Consider the following 2779-nt stretch of genomic DNA (forward strand, 5'->3'; position numbering starts at 1 on the left):
CATAAAAATGGACACTTTGAGCTCTTTTTTTCTAAAATCGTGAGTTGAGGCTGGAGTATAAATGTCAAAACTTCCATTAGTAGGAAGTTTAGTGATACTTATGAAATGTCCTGCTGCTTTCCTAAAGAAGTTGAATAAAAAAATAAGATAGATGATGCTCTGATTGAGTAGATGGTAATTTCATCTTGTTCACTATCAGCTGGTCTCCTACTACAGGTTTAAAAAAAAAGCATAAGTGTGAAGTGACCATTCTTTTTTTTTTGCAGTAAAAATTATTAATTTTATTAAGTTTTAATCCTTGAGAACACATCTTTTTTTATATAATTTTTTTATTGTTAGTTTCAGGTGTACAGAACAATGCAATAGTTACCTTTTTCACCCCTCACAAAGTAACAACCCCCCCTCCCCCATGTACTGCCCTTCCACCCCCGATATCATGCTTTTCTATTACAATTCCATTGATTCCATTCCCACTCTCTACTCCATGTCTCGTGACTATATGTATATATAATTATAGTTGACCTACAATATTATTCAACATCAGCTTCAGAAATACAGTGTGGTGGTCAGGCCACTACACTGACTATGAAGTGGTCTCCCCAACAGGACATGAGTCCATCTGGCCCCCTAAGAAATATTTACAACATTATTGATTATATTCCTTAAACTACAAAGGAAACTAAACAAATTAGCAAGATCAAACTGCAGTTTAACGTTTTCATCATACTCTTACCCTTGTTATTACTGGCATCTTTAAATATGCTGACAGTGAGGTGGCTAAAAACACACAGAATTTGATTAAGTTGGAACTGGATTTTAAACTTGAATTTTGTTCATATTAGTATTATAATTGTATAATATATAACTTCTCAAATCTTTCATTTTAATGGTAAAATATAATATTACCCATTGTACACACACTTATACGTAAAGCTTGTAACATTAGACCAAGATAATTTTGAAGTACAAATTATTAATGAAATAATGCACCTGGTATTTATACATTTCAATTTCACTACAATTTCATTTTTGCTTGTCACTTTTTCCCTTTATTTCTCACTGCTACAGGACATCTCATGATTCCCAAATAACACTGATGGGGAACGGGACAGAGGTGACACAGTTCATCCTCCTTGGACTAACCAATGCCCCAGGACTACAGGTCCCCCTCTTTATCATGTTCACTCTCATTTACCTCATCAATGTGGTTGGGAACCTGGGGATGATCGCGTTGATCCTGCTGGACTCTCGTCTCCACACTCCCATGTACTTTTTCCTCAGTAACCTGTCTCTGGTGGACTTTGGTTACTCCTCAGCTGTCACTCCCAAGGTCATGGCTGGCTTCCTTATGGGAGACAAGGTCATCTCCTATAACGCGTGTGCTGCTCAGATGTTCTTTTTTGTAGCTTTTGCCACTGTGGAGAATTTCCTTCTGGCCTCAATGGCTTATGACCGCTTTGCAGCAGTGTGCAAACCCCTGCACTACACCACCACCATGACAGCAGGTGTGTGTGCACATCTGGCCATAGGCTCCTATGTCTGTGGTTTCCTGAATGCTGCCTTCCATGTTGGGGACATATTTAGCCTTTCCTTTTGTAAGTCCGGTGTAGTCCATCACTTTTTCTGTGATGTTCCAGCTGTCATGGCTCTCTCTTGCTCAGATAAACACATTAGTGAGGTGCTTCTTGTTTTTATGTCGAGCTTTAATGTCTGTTTTGCTCTTCTGATTATATTGATTTCCTACCTGTTCATATTTATAACCATCTTGAAGATGCACTCGGCTCAGGGGCACCAGAAGGCTTTGTCCACCTGTGCTTCTCACCTCACTACAGTCTTCATCTTCTATGGAACAGTTATCTTTATGTACTTACAGCCCAGTTCCAGCCATTCCATGGACACAGACAAAATGGCCTCTGTGTTCTATGCTATGCTCATCCCCATGTTGAACCCTATGGTCTACAGCCTGAGGAACAAGGAGGTCAAGAGTGCTTTCAAGAAGATACTTGAGAAGGCAAGTTTTTCTATAGGATTGGGATTTTAATCATTTAGTATGCACAATAACCTTGTTTAATTCCTCTCAAACATTTCCTGTGCAATAAATTACTCATTAAGCCCTACACTGGATTTAAATTCCTGAGATGACATCCTTATCTTTTCAAAAGGCTTTGTCTAGTAAAAAGAAAACATATTCAGGAACTTAATCTTTGAATGAGGATGGCTAAGAGGAAGCATTAGAACTTTTGGGACCTGCTTGTCAAATGGTACTAATAATATTAACATGTTAAACAGGGGCTCAAACAAACCCATGAACAAGGGAAACGTGTGTGTGCCCCATGGGGCCTCATACACACTGCAGTGGGAAATTTGTCAGAGGCAAATGGAGTGTTGTTAGTTTTTCATAAAAACAGTTTGAGTAGTTAATTGACATATTAAATAGAAAGTTATATTTAATCATAATTATTTCTTTTTTGAATAACTTCTAAGAATCTGAATAGGAGCATTTACTTACATAAATGAAAGTATGTATTCTTTTGGCACATTTCCTTCTTTGACTGAGTCCTTTTATAAAATCAACGTGTTCACAGTACAATTTTCAAAAATATAAAATAATTACCCAAATTTCATAGCTTACTTTTGGGTTCTATCTTGGTGTTGTATATCCTATGGGTTTGGATAAATATATAATGAATTGAATCCACCATTTTAATATCATACAGAGTATTTTCACCGCCCCAGTCATCCTTCTCTCCTGAAACCCCTGGCAACTACTGATGTTTTT

At 37.4% G+C, this 2779-nt stretch overlaps 1 protein-coding gene across 1 annotated transcript; it reads left to right on the forward strand.

Moving 5' to 3' along the window:
* The first annotated feature begins 1053 nt into the window (after positions 1-1053).
* LOC109390011 (olfactory receptor 5B2-like) lies at positions 1054-2083 on the forward strand. Its single transcript, XM_019655990.1, has one exon. It carries the CDS (start codon positions 1097-1099, stop codon positions 2039-2041), a length of 945 nt encoding a protein of 314 aa, XP_019511535.1. The 5' UTR covers positions 1054-1096; the 3' UTR covers positions 2042-2083.
* The last annotated feature ends 696 nt before the right edge of the window (positions 2084-2779 follow it).

Source organism: Hipposideros armiger, unplaced genomic scaffold, assembly GCF_001890085.2.
Source record: "Hipposideros armiger isolate ML-2016 unplaced genomic scaffold, ASM189008v1 scaffold_253, whole genome shotgun sequence".
NCBI classification, from domain to species: Eukaryota; Metazoa; Chordata; class Mammalia; order Chiroptera; family Hipposideridae; genus Hipposideros; species Hipposideros armiger.